Below are 21770 nucleotides of genomic sequence, written 5' to 3' on the forward strand. Positions count from 1 at the left end.
AGGAGAGTGAGAGAAAGAATGTGTGTATAAAAATAAATAACGGATGGGGTACGAGGGGGAGGTGGGGCATTAGTGGAAGTTAGAGAAGTCGATGTTCATGCCATCAGGTTGGAGGCTACCCAGACGGCCTCCACGGCCTCCTCTACTGTAAAGATGAGGCCACACTCAGGTTGGAGGAACAACACCTTATATTCCGTCTGGGTAGCCTCCAACCTGATGGCATGAACATCGACTTCTCTAACCTGCTAATGACCCACCTCCCCCACGTACCCCATCTGTTACTTATTTTTATACACACATTCTTTCTCTCACTCTCCTTTTTCTCCCTCTGTCCCTCTGACTATACCCCTTGCCCATCCTCTGGGGTTCCCCTCCCCTTGTCTTTCTACCCGGACCTCCTGTCCCAGGATCCTCTCATATCCCTTTTGCCAATCACCTGTCCAGCTCTTGGCTCCATCCCTCCCCCTCCTGTCTTCTCCTATCATTTTGGATCTCCCCCTCCCCTTCCCACTTCCAAATCTCTTACTAACTCTTCCTTCAGTTAGTCCTGACGAAGGGTTTCGGCCTGAAACGTTGACTGTACCTCTTCCTAGAGATGCTGCCTGGCCTGCTGTGTTCACCAGCAACTTTGATGTGTGTTGCTTGTAGTGGTTAGCAGCATGCTTTACAGCACCAGTGGCCCGGGTTCAATTTCCGCCTCTGTAAGGAGTTTGTATGTCCTCCCTGTGATCGCCTGGGTTTCCTCCAGGTGCTCTGGTTTAAAGACGTACTGGTTGGTAGGTTAATTGGTCATTGTAAATTCTCCCGTGATTAGGCTAGGAATAAAAGGAGGGGTTGCTGCACAGTGTGATTTGAACCGCCTGAAGGACCTATTCTGCTCTGTATCTCAATCAATAAATAAACATGTAAACAAGCAAATAAACTAAATAAGTAAATGTACAACACAAGATACACTACAGACAGAAAATAGATACATGGCTCCTACACCCCACCGCCCCCACCATTCTTTTAAATTCCAGTGAGTACAGGGCCAGAGCCATCAAACATTCCTCACAATTCTTTCCTTCCCGGAATGATTCTTGTGAACCTCCTATGAACCATCTCCAACCTCAGCACATTCTATGTTACCGCTCACTTGCATATTAGTGGGAAATTTATGTACCTGTATTGGCCAATTATCTAACAGCTTGCATCCCTTTGGGATACGGTGGGGGGGGGTGGGAATGCAGCATTGAGGGTAAACCTGCAGGATCAAAGATAAAGCATGCAAACTCCACACAGACAGCATTCCTAAAATTGGGAGTGAACGTGGATTTCAGGAGACACGAAGCAGCAGCCTTACTGTAGTGTTCAGTTACCGCACACTTCCGGCTTTGATCCCTCTCATTTATCCTCTGTACCAACACCTCTGCCACCTTTTGTCCTCACCTGTCTCTCTGCATTTGTACTCCTGCCCTCTCGCCATCTATAGGTCCGCAGGGTGATGGGAGAAAGGAAGAGAAATATTACCTTTGCAGGAAAACGTCAAAGAAAAGGATAAAAATAAGAAATGGTCTGGTTCAATGACGTTGATGTCATGGCCAAGAAAGCTCAACACATCTACTTCCTCAGGGAGCTAAAGAAATTCAGCATGTCCCCCTCGACTCCCACATCAATACACAGTACAAAGGAATCTGTCTGGATGTATAACAGCTTCGTGTGGCAACTGCTCAAAGTTCAAAGTAAAATTGTACTGGACAACAACATTTTTCAGAAGTGTTGCTTCTCAGAAATATTTGTTTATGATAGACTGCTTGAAGCTGAACACAAATATAACTTCGGATTACTTGTATCGCGCAGGAATTTGGAGAAACAAGAAATTAACTTTTATTGGATATAATGTGTTCAATTTAATCAACAGTGTTGATGCTTTGCAATAGTTCAACTAAGCTAAAAGCGTTTCGTTGATGACTTTAGTTTGTATCGTGTGGATAGCCAGAAGCTTTTTCCTCAGGGCTGAAATGGCTAACACGAGGGGGCATAGTTTTAAGGTGCTTAGAAGTAGGTACAAGGGGGATGTCAGAGGTAAGTTTTTCACACAGAGCCTGGTGAATGCGAGGAATGGATTGCCAGCGAAGGTGGTAGAAACGGACACAATAAGGTCTTTTGAGAGACTCTTAGATAGGTACATGGAACTTAGAAAAAGTGGTAGGTAAATTCCAGGCAATTTCTAGAGAAAGTTACATGGTGAGCCAAAGGGCCTGTAATGTGCTGTAGATTTCTATGTTCAGTGCCTGAGGCTTCTCGCTTAAGTGTCCAACAATAATCAGCCAGTATTGATGGATTCCAGTTGCCCTGATACCATTTCTCCATGACCGCAATGTCCTGGTGAAACCTTTCACCGTGCTCATCCCTGACAGCACCAAGATTTGCAGGGAAGGAGTCTAAGTGGGAAAGCAGAAAATAACTCTTTAGTGACATGTTGCACTTCATGGTTTTGTATGCTTGAACCATGTTGTCAACCAGCTGCACGTAGTTTGGTGCTCTGTAGTTGCCAGGAAATTTTTCAAAAACATCCTTGAATGCCTTCCATGAGATTTTTTCCAGTCCCACGAAGTTCTTCAAATTGCCAGTCATTGGTGACCTGGTTGATGTTTTTTACCAACAAAAATGCCTTCCTTAATCTTGTATCAGTTATTCTGACTTGAATTATGAATTGAAATAAAACACTTAACTGATTTTTTAAAAATGGTGCGTGATACGGAAATTCCACGGTGATTTTCATGATGAACAGCCCAAAATCCATAAGATATACCCAAATGCTTGTTGTCCAGCATTAGCAGAGTACATATATGAGTCACCCTGAGACTTATTTTCCCGCAGGCATGCTCTGCAATTCTATGGAATAGTAACTATAACAGGATCAACGAAAGATCAACAGGGTGCAGAAGACAACAAACTGTGCAAATGCAAATTTAAATATATAGCAATAAATAATGAGAACGTGATAAAGAGTCCTTAAAGTGAGATCATCAGTTGTGGGAACATCTCAATGGATGGGCAAGTGAGTGTTCAAGAGTCTGATGGTTGAGGGGTAGTAACTGTTCTTGGACCGGGTGTGCAAGTCCTGAGGCTCTTATACCTTCTACCTGATGGCAGCTGAGAGAAAAGGTCATGGCCTGGTTGCTGAAGGTCTCTGATGATGGATACTCCTTTCCTACGACATACAGATGTGTTCAGTGGTTAGAAGGGCTTTAACTGTGATATACTGGGCCAAATCTATTACCTTTGGTCGGATTTCCCGTTCAAGTGCATTAGTGTTTCCACACCAGGCTGTGATGCAGCCTTCAATATACTCTTCACTACACATCTATAGAAGTTTGTCAAAGTTTTAGGTGTCATGCGAAATCTCTGTGCTTTCTTTGGTGACCATAAGAAGCGCAGTGAGTTGCAGACATATCATGGAAACAAGCCTCCCCTCCATGAACTCCATGTTCTATGCTTCTCGCTACCTCAGGAAATGTAGTTGACATAATCAAAAACCCCACTCATCTTGGACATTCTCTCCCATTGGGCAGAAGGTACAAAAGCCTGAAAGCACCAACTAACAGGCTCAAGGACAACTTCTACCCCACTGTTATAAAATATTGACTGGACCTCTTGTATTACAAGGTGGAACCTTGGCCTCACAATCTACCTTGTTATGGTCTTGCACTTTACCATTTACCTGCATTGTAGCTTTTATGGTTCATTCTGCATTGCTATTTTCCTACCTTATTCTAGCACAATGCACCATGTAATGATTTTATCTGTACAAACACAATGCTTTTCACTATACAGGTGATAATAATAAACTGATAACAAGTGAGATCAGTGATTCTAAGATTCAAAGTACATTTATCATCAAAGTATGTATTCAGTATAACCTCTGAGATTTGTCTTCCCACAGCCACGAAAGAAAGAAAAAAACATGTTTCCGAAAGAAAACGTTCAAAGTAAAACATCAAACCTCTGACGTGCAAAAAAAATCATGCAAATGGTCAAAAAAAAACCGAAAAACACAGAATATTAAACATCAAATTGCATATCATCCAACCAGTTCAATTCAATCTAACTCTGTGTCCTTTGTTATTTCAGGCCACAAAGCCAGTCCGCCTCAGTCAAAATAGCAACAAAAGAGAGAAATGACCAGAAACCAGAAACATGGACTACAAAGTCCAATCCACGAACTGCGTCAATTAAATCTTGCCCCAAGAACTAGACACTGGCAGCATCGATCGAGAGGGAGAGTGAGAACGATTGCATGCAGACACCTTCCTCCAGGAGTAGTGGATGAGAGGGAGAGAGACCGTCACATGCAGACACAGGCAATAAATTCTGGTCTTGCCAGCAACATCCATAATATTAACCGCAAATTTTGTTTGCTGTGGGTCCTACCCTCTACTGGCATCAGGTAATTTAATAAACATAATCAGAATCAGAACCACGAGAAAGTCTGCAGACGCTGGAAATCCAGAGCAACGCACACAAAATCCTGGACGAGCTCAGCAGGTCGGGCAGCGTCTATGGAGAGGAATGATGCCAGCTTCAGCTTCGCTAGGGATGGAATTCCTGAAGGGCCAAAGGCGGCAGCAGAGAACATAGACGGGTCACGTGATAGTGGAGACCCGCCCCAGGATGATTGACGTTGGACACGACCAGACAGCGGACGAGCTGTTTGTCTAGGCGGCCAATGGGAGCGCGGTGGAGGCGGGCCCTCGATGGTAGTGGGGTGGACTGGCCTGGGACGTCCCGCTCCGCCCTGTCAGCTGTTGGCTTCGGGAGGAGGAGGGGTGCGGCGGTGGTCGCGGTGGAGAGGGGCTGGATCGCAGTTCGAGGGCGAGATGTTGTGATCGGGGGCGGCGGAGGCGGTGTCCCTGCAGTTCACTGAGCGGAGGAGCCTGGTGCCGAGGCTCTCGCCTCCCCGGGTTCGGGAGCCTATAGGCCCCGGTGCCGCCATGCAGCCACTGCAAAGCCAGGCCTGGGGCCGCCTCAGCCGTATCGACCGAGAGAGCGAGAGCCACATCCTGCTGGTGAACAGCGAGTGGACCATCGGCAGGAGGAAGGGTATGAGTGGGCCGCCGGGGGGCGGGAAACGTCCTGGGCACTGAAGGGGAGGGGGGAGCTTCGGGGGACAAGGGGAAAGGAGGGGGAGGTCAAAGAGCTGCTGATTGGGGAAAGTGATGGTGGGGGTACGAGGAGGGGCTGATGGTCATTTATTTGGAGGTCATGGTGGTGAGGAGAGTGGTGGCACCACGAGGTTAAAGAACGGCTACTCCCCCTCAACCCATCAGGCTCTTGATCAAAAGGTGATGACTACACTCGTTTGCCTATCCATTGAAATGTTCCCAAACCCAATGATGTCACTTTAAGGACTCTTTTATCTCATGTTCTCGATATTTATTGCTATTTATTTATATTTGCATTTGCACAGATAGTTGTCTTCTGCACTATGGTAGATCTTTCATTGATCCTGTTGTTGTTACTATTTTCTATATATGTTCTGTAGAGTTGCTGAATCTGCCTGCAGGAAAGTGGATCTCAGGGTTGTATGTATTTGGTAATTGGTGAGTTGATTAGGAAGGTGCATTGGAGTGTTTGGACGAAGAGGAATCGCTTTGTGGGTTGGGTGGATTGTGTGCTAAGCAGGTTGGGGGCGGGGGAATCAAACTGTAGTTCCTGCAATCCGCATCAGAGAGAAATGCTTGGATTACCCAGCCAGTTGAGCATCTTCCATGGAAAGGAAATCAGTTTGGTCCTGAAGAAGGGTCTTGGCCCAAAGCACCAACTGTCTATTCCTCGCCATAGATGCTGCCTGACCAGCTGAGTTCCTCCAGCATTTTGTGAATGTTTTAGGTCGATGACCCTTTAGAAGTAGGCAGTATTGGTTGGTGTGGCTGAGCTTTGGTATGTAGGATGGAAGGGTTACTGGATTTCAGGTTTGCTCACTCCTGTCTGTATAGTCAATGCTTTTACAAGCTATTATGGAGGGTACAGTTTGCATAATGCTATTACAGCATCAGAGACCCAGGTTCAATTCCTGCTGCTGCCTGTAAGGAGTTTGTACGTTCTCCCTGTGATCGCATGGGTTTCCTCCCACAGTCCAAAGATGTACCGGTTAATGGATTAGTCCGTCACATAGTCCAAAGATGTACCGGTTAATGGATTAATTGGTCACATGAGTGTAAATGGCGGTGTAGGCCCATTGGGCTGGAAGGAATTGTCACTGTGCTGTATCTTTATAAAATATATATTACTTGAGAAATCCTCCAAAAGGAGAAGAATTCTTCAGTGTTATAGGGATTCTATTTTCTTAAATTATTTTCAATTAAAGGTTACTTTTCAGAATCAGGATTGATGTCGCCAGCATATGTTATGAAATTTGTTGTCTTAGTGGTAGCAGTACGATGCAATACATAAAAATAGCGAAAAGAAACTGAATTGCAGTAAGTATATGTATATAGTTGCAAGAAAATGTTAACCCTTTGCAATTACCTGGTTTTCTGCATTGATTACTCATAAAATTTGGTCTGATCTTCATCGACGTCACAATAATAGACAAACAAAATCTGCCTGAACTAAAAACGACAGACAGTTGTACTTTCCACGTCTTTATTAAACACATTGTTTAATCATTCACAGTCTATATTAAAAAAATTATGTAAACCTTGGGATAATGCCTTCTGCAAAAGCTATTTGGAGTTGGATGTTCCAATCAATGAGATGTGATTGGAGGTGGGGGTTGTAGAGGTGCCCTTCTCTATAAAAAAGATACACAAAGTCAGGTTACTGACAAAGCTTGCTCTTCTCAAGAAAGATCTGTGTATATGCACCGTGTCTCAATCAAAACGACTTCCAGAGGACCTTAGAAGAACTCTAGAGATGCATGAAGCTGGAAAACGCTACAGAAGCATTTCTGAAGACCTGAGTGTTCATCAGTCCACAGTAAAAGACATTGTCTACAAATGGAGGAAATTCAGTACTGTTGCTGCTCTCTAAGAGCACAGTGTGCAATGCTGAAGGTGAAAAATAACCCATGGGTAGCAGCAGAAGGCCTGCAGAAATATCTAGAACTTGCTAAAGTAGAAAAACACTGAGCAAGAATGGTGTTCATGGAAGGACACCAGAGGAAACCACTGATCTTAAAAAAAAACGTTGCTGCACATCTCGAGTTTGCAAGAGACCACCTAGATGTTCCACAACACTTCTGGGACAATGTTCTGTGGACAGATGAGACAAAAGTTGGACTTTCTGGCAGAAAAGCACACCATGTGTTTGGAGGAACCAAACCTCATTCCGACTGAGGTATGGTGGAAGGAGCATCATGGTTTGAACTGCTTTGCTGCCTCAGGGCCTGGACGGCTGCAGTCGTTGAGGAACAATGAATTGAAAATTGTATCAAAACATTTTACTGGAGAATGTCAGGGTAGCGGTCTGTCACCTGAAGCTTAATAGAAGTTAGATGATGCAACAAGACAGTGATCCAAAGCATTAACAAATCAACAATAGAATCGTTTAAAAAGAAATTCATTCATGTTTTGGAATGGCCATGTTAGAGTCCAGACTGTAACCCAATTGAGGTGCTGTGGCATGACTAGAAGAGGGCTGTTCGTGCAAAGTATCCCAGAAATATTGAACTGAAACAATTTTTTATGGAGGAATGGTTGAAAATTCCTCCTCTCAATTGTTCAAGTCTGATCAGCAGCTACAGGAAACATTTGATGGAGATTATTACTGCTAAAGGACGTTCTACCGGTTATTAAATACAAGGATTCGCATACTTTTTTCAGCCTGGACTGTGAATAATTAAACAATGTATTCAATAAAGTCATGAAAAGTGCAATTGTTAGTGTATTGAGTTTCAGCAGATTATGTTTGTTATTATTGTGACTTGGATGAAAATCAGACCGCATTTTAAGAGTAATGCAGAAAACCAGGTAATTGCAAAGGGTTCATAATTTTTTTTCTTGCAACTGTATGTTAAGTAAGTACTGGAAACATAGAAATAAAATAAAAAGTAGTGAGGTAATGTTCATGGGTTCCGTGTCCATTCTGAAATCTGATGGCAGAGGAGACAAAACTGTTCCTGAATCATTGAGTTTGTACCTTGGGTTTCAGTATCTCCTTCCTAATGGTAGCATTGGGGGAAAAAGGCCATGGCCTGGATGATGGTCCTTATTGATGGATTCCAGCTTCCTTGAAGATGTTCTGGATACTACGGAGGCTCGTGCCCATGATGGAGCTGACTAAGTTTACAACTCTCTGCAGCTTACTTTGATCCCGTGCAGTAGCATCCCCACCCCATATCAGACGTTGATGCGGCCAGTTAGAATACTCTCCACAGTACGTCTGTAGAAAGTTGTGAGTGTCTGACACACCAGATCTCCTTGAACTCCTAATGAAATACATCTGCTGTCTTTGTAACTGCATTGGTATGTTGGGTCTGTAACAGAATTATTACAGCGTGACGGCTATTCAGACCATTGAATTTGTACTAACTTTGCACAGTGAGTTCCACTCCCATCCTCTTTTCCATTGCTCACTTAACCAGTTCTTTTGACTTGTACAGTTGAATCTGTCGCCAGTGACATCCCTAGTGCTGCATTGCAGTCCATCACAGGTAAAGCCCTCTCCACCATTGATTTCTGTCGTAATTTTATGTATTGTACTGTACTGCTGCAAAAAAAAACAAACAAATTTCATGACGTGAGTAATGATGAAGCTGATTCTGGTGTGGATCTCTATTGTGGACTGAGTGGGAAGGGTGATGGAGAGGGGACGGAGCAGGAAGCACCAGAGACTCATTCTCTAATGATTCAATTGTTTGGAATTAAATGACCTTGCCCGGTGTCTCGGGAGCCTGTGACACCCCTCATCCCTGGCATTCCTCTTCCACCTGTCCCACACCCTTCCTGTAGTGCTCCACCCTCGACATTGACAAATACAGTACTGTGCAAAAGTCTTAGGCATCCTGGCTCTATATATGTATGTTTTTATATATTATAAGACTTTTGCACAGTACTATATTTGTACAGTTTGTCTTTTGCACGTTCATTTGCCCATATTTGTGCGTGTTTTCATGGATTCTATTGTGTTTCTTTGTATTTACTGTGAATGCCGCAAGAAAATGAATTTCAGGGTAGCGATTGGTGACGTGTATGTACTGTAACAAATTTACTTTGAACTTTTGAGCCCTAGCTACTTAGCAGGTCAGTCCTCTGAACCTTTTCTATCCACATACGTGTCCAAGTGCCTTTTAAGAGACCCTTAGTAGGCACATATATGAAAAAATATTTAAAGTACCTTACTATCATAGTATGTATACAGAATACAGCCTAAATGCCTCAATTGGAGAGAAGCAATGGGGTCGATTGTGTGCTCATGCCCCGTTTCCAGGCCTCACACCCTTCTTCAAGCCTCACCATAGTCCCTCAGAGACAGCAAAGAGCCAGATTGCTCAGTTGGTCCAAAAAACACTGTCAAAATGTAAATCACAGGCTCCAATTGCACACAGCTTAGTAGTGGATTCACATTTGAAAAAAGAAAAGTTCTAAGTATGTATACATCAAACAACCTTGAGATTTATCTCCTTACAAGCAGTCACAAAAGAAAGAAACACAAGAAAGCCCATTTAAAAAAAACATCAAATACCCAATGTACAGAGAGAAAAAAAACAAATTATGGAAATAATAAAAGCAAGAAAATAGCGTTTAGAACTGAAGTCCATGAAAGAGTCTGTCCACGGTCCCACAATTCAGTGCAGAGCTAAGCAGACATTGTGGAGCAGTGAGCTGAAACAGCCCATCCTTTTCACTCTGGACGGGTGCTTAAATCGTCATACAAACATTGGACACGAGGAAATCTGCAGATGCTGGAAATTCAAGCAACGCACACAAAAAATGCTGGCGAACGCAACAGGCCAGGCAGCATTTTTTGTGTGTGTTGCTATACAGACATTGGGATCAGTTGCTTCGATAAGCTTTGGGGCCTGGACCCGCTGTCTTGACCTGGCCAGTACCTGACCACTACAATTCAGAAGTAAAAGAAGTAGTTTTGTGAACTGTCTGCAGGATATCGCCATTATTAAATATTTAAGTTTCTTTTGTTCTAATTTTGCTGCTCTTGAAGGAGGAAATGAATTGTTTTCCACACTGCTGGTGTACAAATTTCCTTTTCAATGCCTCTTAAGTTGTCAGGTTTAGCTTATTGAGTAATTCCCTCTCCTCTGTCAGAACATGTTGTGAATCCCACTCGAGGTTCAAGCACGCAATCTAAGCTGACGCTGTCATGGTGGTGCGAAGAGAGATTCCCCCAGTGGGGAATGCCATCATCCAGGTGAGATGTTGTACAAGTGACCTGTTCTCCCAGATGGGTATGAAAGACTCCACAGCACCTTTTCAATTAAGAATGGTGGATTTACCCTAGTGCCATCAACTGATATCTTTTTTTTAAAAAAAATATGTTTTGTTCATGATGAATTATCAGAAGCTTGCAGCTGCAATTTCCACATCACGTTTGTGAATAAAACATTTGGAGCATAATGCAGTGAAATGCATGACTGAAAGACCTGTTCTAATGCATTTCTTATTGCTGATACGATCTCTTGGCTTCTTGCAACTAATCTTGTCAGAGTTCTGCAGTTAGACACAATAAGTATTAACGACCTATTCAACCTTGTAAAGTTCAAATAATGAGCAAAAAAAAAACAAATCATGCAAACAAAAAAAAACAAGCAAAAAAACACCGAATATAAAACATGACAAAGTTATTGAAAAAATCCAGGCATACTCAGTTCAATCTAGTGCTGTCGTTTGTTATCTGCAGTTCGCAGAACCAGTCCCAATCAAAATAGCGTCAAAAAAAGGAGCAGCCAGAAACACTCACAACGTGAACCAGAGTCCAATTCACAGACCGCGTCAATTAAACTTTGCCCAAGGCCCAGGACTTCAGCAGCATCGGTGGGGGGGCGGGGGGGTGCAGAGGAGGGGGAGAGAGAGAAGTTTGTACTCAAGCAGCTTCATTCAGGACCAGCGGGCGAGAGGGAGACCAGTCACACAGATAGATGGCGATGAACGCCTGCCTTCCACTGTCATATTCATTGATTTCAATCTTCCTCAGTGTTTTAATCAGTGAGATCGACAAGAAATGGAATCGATGGTGGGCTCGCACCCTCTCCATGTTTCATGTCCTCCAGGCCATTAAGTTTGCTCGAAACCTCACTGAACTTCCTCGGAGCACCAAATTGCTCATTCAGCCCAAAAACACCACCCTATACAGACTGGAGATTCATCTTCTTGCTGGCAGCCACAAAAAAGAAATACAATAAAATCCATAAAAAACAATATACGTCAAAGACTGCCATGCATATTTGAGGTCTAGATCAGAGCCTGATTCTTTCTGAAGAAAGATGAGTTGGTACAGTGGAGTGGATGTTAATGGACTGGCCACTAGACTTCTGGATAATTGATCCAGTTTGAATTTAACTAGCAGTTGGTGAATTTAAATACCACAATTTCTTTTTTTTATTATTAAATTATCTAATCTGAAACTTTTCAATTGATTTCATGTTGGCATTCATTTTGAGGGGACTAGAATATGAAAGCAAGGATGCAATGTCAAGGCTTTATAAGGCACTGGTGAGGCCTCACTTGGAGTATTGTGGGCAGTTTTGGGCTCCCTATCTAGGAAAGGATATGGTGACATTGGAGAGGGGTCAGAGGAGGTTCATGAGAATGATCCTGGGAATGAAAGGGTTATTATATTGGGTGGCAGGGTGGACATGTGTCTCTACCAAAGGAGGTGTAAGGCACTCCTTTCTGCCACAACCTGCAGGTCGCCCTTGGACAAGGTGTAACACCTGCTTAGCCCCTGCTTAGCGTCAGGTGAAATCATGGGAGCAGGGGGTGGATGGTCGTTTGAGCAGCTGGTGCACATCGCAAGCCCTGGTTATGTGACTACTGACACCAGGCAGACAATCTCTGAAGAGGATTGAAAATGGCTTGGGTCACCTATCTCGTAAAAACACTGCCCAGTAGAAGGCAATGGCAAACTATGTCTGCAGAAAAATTTGCCAAGAATCATCATGGTCAAAGACCGTGGTTGTCAATGTAACATGACATGGCACATGATGATTATATGAGGAGTGATTGGCTCTGGTCCTGTACTCTCTGGAATTCAGAAAATGAGGGTATTTCATTGAAACCTATTGGATGTTGAAAGGCCTCGATAGAGTGGATGTGGAGAGGATGTTTCTTACCATGGGGGAATCTAGGAGCTGGGAGGACACAGTCTCAGAATAAAGTAACGTCCATTTACATAGAACGGAGAATAAAAGGAATTTCGTTAGCCAAAGAATGAATCTGTGGAATTTGCCGCCACATTTGTCTGTAGAGGCCAAATCATTGGGTATATTTAAGGCAGAGGTTTTGTAGATTCTTGATGGCCAGGGCATGAAGGGTTACGGGGAAAAGGCAGGAGACCAGGGCTGGGAGAGAAATGGGGCAACCATGATGAAATGACAGAGCAGAATGTGATGGGCCAATTGGCCTAATTTTGCCCCTGCATATGGTTTTTATATCATTCAGGAAAGAAAATACCTCATCCTTATCCAGTGTTACTCCAGACTCTTTGACATGGCTGATTCAAAACTGCTTTGTCAGTTCAAGCCTAATCAGTGATGAGCTATGTGCTATGCACAAAATGCTGGAGGAACTCAGCACATCAGACAGCATCTATGGAAAAGAGTTAACAGTCGGTGTTTCAGGCCGAGACCCTTCATCAGGTCTGGGTGAAGGGTCTCAGCCCGAAATGTTGACTATTTACTTTTTTCCATAGATGCTGTCTGGCCTACCAAGTTCCTCCAGCGTTTTGTGTGTATTGCTTTGTATTTCCAGCATCTTCATATTTTCTCTTGTTTATGAATTATGTTCGCAATGTCCTTTGAGTAAATCAATCAAAGCAGAAGATAGCCACATTTGAGACATCAGGTGCCATTTTCAATGTGGTGAGGTAGGAAGTGCTTAGCATGGTGATCTTGGCCAGATAGTGGTTTTGATAATGTTGACTAAAGGGAAGTGTTAGCCAGTTCACCAGAGATTTCTTGCCCACATGCCAAAATCATACCATAGTATCTGAGAGCCCAAATCTGGACTTGATTTATAGTCTTAGCCCAAAAATGAATCAGAATCCAGTTTAATCGCTGGCATATATCATAAGATTGTTTTGCAGCAATAATACAGTGCAATATATGATTTTTGAAAAATATGAACTACAATAAATATGTCCATTATTTGGGACACAGCAGGACCAGTAAATTTTGACCCAATTAAACAGCCCTAATAAACCAAAGTTTCATGGAAATAGTTAAAAATGTATAAAAAAGACAAACATTCTAACTGAGTAACAAATGTATTTAAATGAAATGCAGAACAAGTTAGAAAATGTCCATTCTACTGCGGTACAGGTTTCCCCCACTATCCGAACGTAGAGCGTTCCTATGAAACGGTTCGTAAGCCGGAATGTCGTAAAGTGAATAAGCAATTACCATTTATTAATATGAGAAAATTTTTTGAGCGTTCCCAGACCCAAAAAATAGCCTACAAAATCATGCCAAATAACACATAAAACCTAAAGTAACAGTAACGTATAGTAAAAGCGGGAATGATATGATGAATACGCAGCCTATATAAAGTAGAAATACTTTTCTGCAGCACTGTCTAGCCCAGTGAAAATCCCACAGCAGCGCTCTGGGCAGAAACACTCTCTCCAGTAACCTTTAAGCTATGAAGCTGCCCAATCACACCAAATAATACATAAAAATACACAGCCTATATAAAGTAGAAATAATGTATATACACTGTAGTTTCACTTACTGGAATCGGGAAGACTCCAATAAATTGCAGTTTCGTCACAGTTAAACACTTGCTTCTACGAATAACCACCTTCTGTAATTATTTTCTTCAGTTCTGCTGGGAATTTTTCAGCAGCTTCAGTATCTTTGTACACCCATCAATCCCTCAAGCAATAGACTTTCCATTTTATCCATTATTGGATGCTGACTAAGAGAGACCACTTTGCTACAAGCAGAACCAACAGTAACATCGGCAGCTTTCAAAATTCTTTCTCTCTGCGTATAAGTAGTGCGAATGGTGGACACAGGGTAGTTCAACGCGCGGACAGTGTCTACTTCGTTCACCACGATCGAAACGCTTAATTATGTCTAGTTTTACGCTAAGTGTAACACCCTTAGGAGCTCTTTTAGGCTTTTCCAATACCATAGAACTCATTTTGCTAACGGATGCACAAAATAAATCGAGATAAAGCATGTGTTTAAGCAATGACGGCTAGAATGCCGTTCCGGGGGAGGAGTTTGGCTGCTCAGGTGCGTGCCGCCTTTTTTTGTGACAGTGAAAACACCCTCTGTTAGCGAAAACAGGTAACTATTGTAGGTCTTTCGTAACAGCAAGGTGTCATAAAGCGAACGTTTGTAAAACGGGGGCCACCTCTACTATAAAACTTAGTTCCTAATTATCGAAGGAATTAATCTAGTATACACTTTTGTTCTTTTGATTGACTATAAATGAACAAATTCTAGTGCAGATAATGGACTGCCTTCAAACAATGCTTTTGGTGATTGCATCCTCCAAATCTTTGTAACATTCAAGATGATTGCTGATACCTTCAGATTTTTGTAGTTCCTAACTTGGAAGTAGTGAAATCGTTTCATTTTCACTAGTGGCCGTTTCTGGTATCTCCAAGCCTGAATACTTGAAACTGCAGAGAGCAAAACAGTTTGAATTGTCTTATGGTGTATTTGTCACCAACTATCAGTGACAAAAATCTCTGCTTTTTGAACACACACACAAGTAAGTTGTCAAGCTGGATCGACCCAATGCAAGGGCGCAAGTACCATGAACACAATAGAACAAGCAATACTTTATCAAACTTTACTCTTTGTTCGTAGCATGCTGTGGGGGAAGTCACAGACTGATCTCTCAAAGAACCAGTCCGGACACTACCCTCCCCAGAGTCACAATTCTTCACAGTTTATAACATTGATCATCACGTACGCAGGAAATCTTACAATTACGCGAGTTAAGACAGTTTTAGAATAGTTTCAATCATATGCTAATATACTATTAGATGTAAAATCATCATTGGTTAGTTATAATTATTTTCTGCCAAAGCTAGCCTGAATACAACATCAGTTCCTTATGTTGAAACCTTCCCCTTTCTCTCGAATGTTCTGTCCCCTACGCTATCCTTCCCATATTTAGTTATACCTTGAGATGCTTTTGTATGACCAGATAATTCCTTATTTGAACCTTGATTTAGCATTTTCAGAGAACAATGTCTAGTACATCACCTGTTGCTGGGTAGGGTTTCTTTCTGACTTACCCAGTGACAGTAACATACAAGGTACTCATAAGGTAGTTGATCATTAGCTAATCATTGTTCTTAGTCTATACGCATATTTACCTATCCCTCTACTCTATCAAAGCGACCCTATTTAACAACTCGAACACGAGGAATTCTGCAGATGCTGGAAATTCAAGCACCGCACATCAAAGTTGCTGGTGAACACAGCAGGCCAGGCAGCATCTCTAGGAAGAGGTACAGCCGATGTCCCTCCCCCTCCTGTCTTCTCCTATCATTTTGGATCTCCCCCTCCCACTTTCAAATCTCTTACTAGCTCTTCCTTCAGTTAGTCCTGACGAAGGGTCTTGGCCTGAAACATCGACTGTACCTCTTCCTAGAGATGCTGCCTGGCCTGCTGCGTTCACCAGCAACTTTGATGTGTGGTGCTATTTAACTGTTCGCTCCAAGCTCAGTATAATATCTAACAGTCACAGGACAGGCGCGTGATGATACTAATTAGAAGCTATTCGGCAATAGTCTCCTGTCCCAATTAAGTGGCATAGTGTCCTAAATAACTGAAGTGACTCCTGGCTACTTTCTCGATTTGGTCTTTAAGAGTTGTCCCAAATAAGCGACTGTCCCAATTAACCAAAATTCTCTATATAAAAAAAAATTAAATGAGAAAATGTTAATAAAATTAAGTAACAAGTTTTTTTTAAAAAGTGAAATGGTGTATATGGATTCATTGCTGGTTCAGAAATCTGGTGGAATGGATGAAGCTGTTTCCAGAACAGTGAGTGTGTCTTCTGTACCTCGATGGTAGCAATGAGAAGAGGGCATGTCTGGAGTTAACGATAGATGCCATCTTTTTGAGGCATCACCGTTTGAAGATGTCCTCAATGCTGGGGAGGGTTGTGCCCAAGATGGGGCTGGCTGGCTTTTTCCCATCCTGTGCATAGGCCTCTTCATGCCAGACAGTGACACAACCAGTTGGAATGCTCTCCCTGGTATACGTAGAAATTTGCACCACACTACCCCATGGTGGGATAATTATTAAAACATTTTTTGGGTGAGATGAGATTACTCGTTTTGAGTCTTGTGAGATTATTTTGTGCTGTATGTAACTTCCATATGTGGTCATTCCCATTCCCTTGTTTCTAAGTTCCTCTTTATTCATGATTCTGAAAGCTGCTATGTCCCCTCCCCTGAACTTATGAACAATTTATTTTCTTCTCTGCTTCTAATCAATGTATTCATCCTAGAATTATGTCTCTGCATGTTCAGCCAAATTAGGTATAGCATTTTGGTGTTATTTGTTATAAAATAGCAAAAGCCATTGATTCAAAGTCTCCCCTGTGGGTCCGTTGGGGTCCTATACTGTGTCTGGGCTCCCAGTGTGGCCTCCTGTATATCAGTGAGACCTGACGTAGATTGGGAGACCCTTCACCAACACTTACATTCTGTCCACCCGAAGAAGCAGAATCTCCCAGTAGCCACCCATTTTAATTCCATTTCCCATTCCCATTCCGATATGTCAATCCATTGCCTCCTTTACTGTCGTGGTGAGGCCACACTCGGGTTGGAGGAATAGCATCTTGTATTCTGTCTGGGCAAAAAGCCTCCAATCTATGGCATGAACATTGATGTTTTAAACTTTTGGTAATGCCCTCCACTTTCACCATTTCCCATCCCCTTTTCCTTGTTTCACCTTATCTCCTTGCCTGTCCATCATCTCCCCTGGTGCTTCTCTTTTTTTTCTCCATGGCCTTCTGCCCTGTCCTATCAGACTCCCCTTTCTCCATCCCTGTATCTCTTTCACCAATCAGCTTCCTAGCTCTGTACTTCATCCCTCCCCCTCCTGGTGTCACCCCTCACCTTGTGTTTCTCTCTCCCCTCCCCCTACTCCTCATCTTTTTTTCCCTCCAGTCCTGCTGAAGGGTTTTGGCCTGAAGTGGCGTCTGTACTTTTTTCCATACATGCTGCCTGGCCTGCTGAGTTCCTCCAGCATTTTGTGTGTGTTGGTTCAAAGTGTAATATGGCTTGTTGTGAAATTTGATTCAAGCTATGTCGTAACTCTGCCATGGATGCTCCCAAGCCCAGTTGCGAACGAAGTAGTTGAGAATGGGGCTAGCAACCCCATCCCGTAAAAACCCAGAGATACAGAAAAAGATCTTTGTCGAGAACAGGGATTCACAACCTTTTTTATGTCATGGGCCAATACCATTTAGCTAGCGGCCCATGGATGCCATGTTGGGATCCCTGTCCAGATGGGCTACACCTGGGTTCAACTTGAAAAACTGGCCCAGGACGGAGGACTCTGTCAAGCTGCTGTCAGCGACCTGTGCCCCAGTGGGGGGAATGGGCTTAAGAAGTAGTAGTCCTGTAGGAGACAGACTAGTGCTAGGCAAAAGCTTTTAATTTTAAATTAATTTTAATTATTCTGCGGTCTTTTGCAGAAGGGTATGTACTTCCCTTGCTGTGTTTGGCCTACATGTTGGTTTTCATTCTGATCCTGCTTTAACTCCATCTCCAACAGGGGCTCCCAAACACTTTTTATACCCATTAACTGAGGACCCCAGGTTGGGGACTCCTGATCTACAAGTTTGCAGATGATACTACTTTTGTGGGTCACATCTCGGGTAATGACGAGTTGAAATGCAAGGAGTTCAAGAGCTTGGCAGCATGATGTCATAACAACAGCCCTTCCCTCAATATCAGCAAAGTAAAAGTTCCTAGAAGTAAATATTGCCAAAGGCCTGGCCCAAGCATATAGGCACTGTGGCCAGAAAACCTCACCAAAGCCTCTACTTCCTCGGGAGGCTAAAAAAGATTTGGAATGTTCCTGTCAACCCTCACCATACTTTATGAATGCACCATTGGAAGTATTCTATCTGGACGCATCATGGCTTGGTATGGCAGCAGCTCTGTCTGTGATCGCAAGAAATTGTAGGGAGTTGTGGACTCAGCTCGACATATCGTAGAAACCAGGTGCCTCTCTGTCATGGATGCTGCCTACACTGCTCGCTGCCTCAGTAAAGCATTTGTCATCACAGGGCCATCCACCCCAGATATAAGACCATTGGACATAGGAGTACGATTAGGCCATTCGGGCCATTAAGTGCTCTGCCATTCTGTCAGGGCTGGTTTATTATCCTTCTCAGTTCTATTTCCTGCCTTCTCCATGTGACCTTTGACACCCTGACTAATCAAGAACCTACCAACCTCCGTGGTTACTTGACCTTCACAGCTGTCTGGTCAATGAATTCCACAGGTTCACTACCTTCTGGCTAAAGAAATTCCTCCTCATCTCTGTTCTGAAGGAATGTCCTTCAATTCTGAACCTATGAAGGGCACAGATTTCCTTTTGCTGAAGAACGTTGGAGAACCAAATGGATTTTTAATTTTAACCTGGTAGTTTCATGGCACTACTGAGACTAATTTTAATTCCATATTTACTGCTTGACTGTATAATCATTAGCTGTTGTAATAGGATACAAATCCACGTCTAGTTTTCAAATCTAGTTGCCAGTGCAGTCATTTAGACTCTCATAGTCAAGCCCTTTTCCATCTACAAATTTTCTCTCTCATTTGGGATTGACGGACTTGGAGAAATTATTGCAAACTTCAGATATTAACATAGCAGACAAACATTTGCTGATGATTATCTTACAAGTAAGAGCACTCAATGAATTGCAGCATTTGTGGCCGTCCCAAATGAATTTATTTTACGTAGAACATAGATCAGTACAGTCCCTTTAGCCCGTGACGTTGTGCCGGCCTTTAACCTACTCCAAGATCAATCTAACATTTTCCTCCCACATAGCCATCCACTTTTCTTTCATCCATGTACCTATCTGAGTTTTGAAGGGCTGTGTTTTATTCATTGTCTGTGGATATTGCTGGAAACACCAGCACTTTTTGGCAATCTCTACCTGCCTCTGAACCAAAAGGGCTTGCGGGGCTGCCTAAGAGCATTTCAGACTTAAATTCTTGTGGGTCTAATGTTACATGCAAGCCAAACCAGATAAGTTCAGTGGGTTTCCTTTCCACAGATTTTAATAATTGTAGTTTTATAGAAGTCCAATTGTTCAGGATTTTTTTTTAGTCTAAACTTAAGCAGTCATGGTGAGATTTGAGCTCTCATCTTTGAATTATTCATTTGAGTGTTAAATGTTACTTAGGCACTACACTGTTGTCTCCTGTGAGAAACTTTCTTGCACTGAATTCTGCAGTTGAACAAAAATGTTGGGCTAAATTTATGTGACCCAACTCTGTGATCTTCCCAGCTGCCAAGATTAACAAGATGTAGAACAAAATCTTGGGGTACTTGCTATTACAAAGCTATTCAAGTGTAAAATGTATATTCTATTCATAACTCTTCATATCACCTTTTCCATAGAATGTGTATAAATAGAATACTCTGAGTAACTTATCCATTCAGTGAGTATGGCTTCTAATGCAAATTTCTACACAGAGGTGTGCCAGGGTGGGGGGGGGGGTGGTTGTTGTGGGTGCAGACACACTCAGCCCTGAGACACCAGGCAAGCTCTATTGATCATTACAGAATGTCTCTGGTGCTTTCTGCTCCCTCCCCTCTCCCTTCCCCTTTTCCCAACCATGATTCCCCTCTCCCTGCCCCTTTCCCACTCACAGTCCACAATAGAGACCCAGATCAGAATCAGGTTTATCATCACTCACATAAGTCATAAAACTTGCATTTTTGCAGCAGGAGTACTGTGCAGTACATAAAATTACTGTGTGTTCCCTCTTTGTCTGCATTAGTTTCCTCACACATTCCAAAGACTTGGGTTAGTAGATCGGGGGCTTTCTATGTTGGTGCTCAAGTACGGCAACACTTGCCAGCTGGATTGTGTTGGTCATTGACACAAACAACACATCTCACTCAATGCTTCAATGTTTCAATGTACATTTAACAAAGTGAATCTTTTTCCTTAAAACCATCCTGTTCTATAATGGGTTTGTAAGGTGTGGAGGTGTGTTTAGTTACAGCTAGGGCTGAAATAGTGAAGCTGTGGAATTGCTCAGGTAGACATGATGTTTGCAAGTTGGGAACTGCCTATTTTGTTTAATTGGAGGAGGAAATTAATTTGTTCCCAGTGGGATGGAATTTCCAACTTTCTTGAGGGGAGGAGCTGTTTGTTTTGTTTGACAGATGCTGAAATTTTCATCCTCACCGATTGCTGTAGATGACTGATTTTAATGTGCTGCATCCACTGCGAATACGAGAGTTTGAACTGTGCGCCAGCATCGTTCTTCAGATGCTCGATTTGATCCCTCAAAGGTCCTTGCTTCCTGCTAAAAGTTCAGACCTACAGTGGCATGCAAAAGTTTGGGCACTCCTGGTCAAAATTTCCGTTACTATGAATAGCTAAGCAAGTAAAAGATTAACTGATTTTCAAAAGGCATGAAGTTAAAGATGACACATTTCTTTAATATTTTAAGCAAGAAAACTTTTTTATTTCCATCTTTTACGGTTTCAAAATAACAAAAAAGGAAAAGGGCTTGAAGCAAAAGTTTGGGCACCCTGCATGGTCAGTACTTAGTAACACCCCCTTTGGCAAGTATCACAGCTTGTAAACACTTTCTGTAGCCAGCTAAGAGTCTTTCAATTCTTGTTTGGGGGATTTTCACCCATTCTTCTTTGCAAAAGGCTTCTTGTTCTGTGAGATTCTTGGGCCGTCTTGCAAGCACTGTTCTTTTGAGGTCTATCCACAGATTCTTGATGAATGTTTAGGTCAGGGGACTGTCAGGACCATGGCAAAACATTCAGCTTGTGCCTCTTTAGGTAGTCCATTGTGGATTTTGAGGTGTGTTTAGGTTCATTATCCTGTTGTAGAAGCCATCCTCTTTTCATCTTTGTCTTTTTTAAAGACAGTGTGATGTTTGCTTCCAGAATTTGCTGGTATTTAATTGAATTCATTCTTCCCTCTACCAGTAACTGTTCCCCGTGCCACTGACTACAACACAAGCCCAAAGCATGATCGATTCTTAACAGTTGGAGAGGTGTTCTTTTCATGAAATCTTTCACCCTTTTTTCTCCAAACATACTTTTGCTCATTGCAGCCAAAAAGTTCTATTCAAAAGGTTCAAAGGAACATGTAAACAAGCCTGATGCATTTTGGAAACAAGTCCTGTGGTCTGATGAAGATAAGATAGAACTTTTTGACCGCAATGAGCAAAGGTATGTTTGGAGAAAAAAGGGTGCAGAATTTCATGAAAAGAACCCCTCTCCTACTGTTAAGCACGGAGGTGGATCGATCATGCTTTGGGCTTGTGTTGCAGCCAGTGGCACGGGGAACATTTACTGGTAGAGGGAAGAATGATTTCAATTAAACACCAACAAATTCTGGAAGCAAACATCACACCATCTGTAA

General features: G+C 42.7%; 1 protein-coding gene across 1 annotated transcript in view; it reads left to right on the forward strand.

Annotated features, from left to right (window-relative positions):
* The first annotated feature begins 4756 nt into the window (after nt 1-4756).
* chfr (checkpoint with forkhead and ring finger domains, E3 ubiquitin protein ligase) overlaps nt 4757-21770 on the forward strand; it is an 88587-nt gene continuing 71573 nt past the window's right edge. Inside the window, exon 1 of the mRNA XM_063074100.1 lies at nt 4757-5085. Coding sequence (XP_062930170.1) covers nt 4977-5085 — 109 coding nt within the window. The 5' untranslated portion in view covers nt 4757-4976. The remainder of the gene's footprint in view (nt 5086-21770) is intronic.

Source organism: Mobula hypostoma, chromosome 21 (genome assembly GCF_963921235.1).
Source record: "Mobula hypostoma chromosome 21, sMobHyp1.1, whole genome shotgun sequence".
NCBI lineage: Eukaryota > Metazoa > Chordata > Chondrichthyes > Myliobatiformes > Myliobatidae > Mobula > Mobula hypostoma.